The sequence below is a fragment of the Aplysia californica genome, unplaced genomic scaffold (assembly GCF_000002075.1).
Source record: "Aplysia californica isolate F4 #8 unplaced genomic scaffold, AplCal3.0 scaffold00385, whole genome shotgun sequence".
In the NCBI taxonomy this organism is placed as follows: domain Eukaryota; kingdom Metazoa; phylum Mollusca; class Gastropoda; order Aplysiida; family Aplysiidae; genus Aplysia; species Aplysia californica.
In genome coordinates, this window is record NW_004797655.1 from 429,360 (window position 1) to 430,499 (window position 1,140).

At 41.9% G+C, this 1,140-nt stretch overlaps 1 protein-coding gene across 1 annotated transcript in view; it reads right to left on the bottom strand.

Moving 5' to 3' along the window:
• The window catches only part of LOC106012477, a 6,897-nt gene that overhangs the window by 4,313 nt on the left and 1,444 nt on the right, over nucleotides 1-1,140 (bottom strand). Inside the window, exons 2-3 of the mRNA XM_035971144.1 lie at nucleotides 887-1,008; nucleotides 163-309 (exon numbers count right to left, since the gene is read on the bottom strand). Of these exons, the coding sequence (XP_035827037.1) occupies nucleotides 163-309; nucleotides 887-1,008 (269 nt within the window). The remainder of the gene's footprint in view (nucleotides 1-162; nucleotides 310-886; nucleotides 1,009-1,140) is intronic.

Sequence of the window (1,140 nt, forward strand, 5' to 3'; positions counted from 1 at the left end):
ACCGCCCCACTCCACCAACCCCTACCATAAACATCCAAAAATGAAATGTCAATTACTTGAATAAAAACTAAAGATAGCAAAGTAAAATAATATAACGCAAAACAGAAACAAAGAAAAATACAACAGACACCTAGATTTACACAAAAACCATCCACTCCTCACCCTACAGCTGTAGACAAGCGCGGCTATCCCCACAGGACAGAAGCACAGGAAGGCCGACACGATGGTCAAGATGCGGAAACTGCTTGGCCGGAACTGGAGGAAGCTGCTCTCTGACGTCATCGTGCTGGACGGAGGGGGCGGGGCGTACTGGAAATTGTGTGCAAAAGTGTTGGACTTTGGTTATTACATTATGGAGTACAACAGAAGGATTTTTATCTTTATCATTATTATCATCATCACTATCATCATAATTAGTGTCATCATCGTCATCGTCTTCATTCATCATCATCAAATACCAGATCTGAAACAGACACGGGCAATTATTCTTTCCTGAGCGTGGATGGTCTCCAAATATCTATTGTCATTCTAGTCTTTCCCATTCATAGACAAGATAAGGTTTACCAAATGGGTTGCTCTGAGTCTACCTCTGCCTCGTTTGCCTTTTATTTTATCCAGTGAGCGAAAGGCTTTTATGCTGATTTACATATCCCACAAACTGAATTTTTGTTTACGAATTCCTATGACATTTTCGACACAGCGGTTCAAATAATAAAACGATTGGCTAATTAACCTCAATATCATAAATTTAAAAATAAATGAACTCCTGCATCCGAAAGCGAAGCGCCTAACCAATACACCACAGACTCTGATACTTATATGACTTAATTATTGCTGCAAGTACCGTAAAACTCTTCACAAAAACTAAACAAATTGTGGTCCTCACCCCTCTTGTGGGTCTGCTTAAGGAGCCCAGAGGCACTCCCATGGCCCCATCTTGTGGCCCGGTGTAGGCGCGGTAAGAGTTGAGATAGGCGTCTTGTACCCTCATTTCAGGGATGTCCGCCTCTGGGGAAGATAAAATAAGATAAGATAAACGTCAATGTGTTATTTCTCTAGCAATGTGCTGGTTATTTTGTGTTGAGTAAGTTATAAAGAGGAAGGCCACGATGGACATGAACCCTATCTTCACCCCCCCCC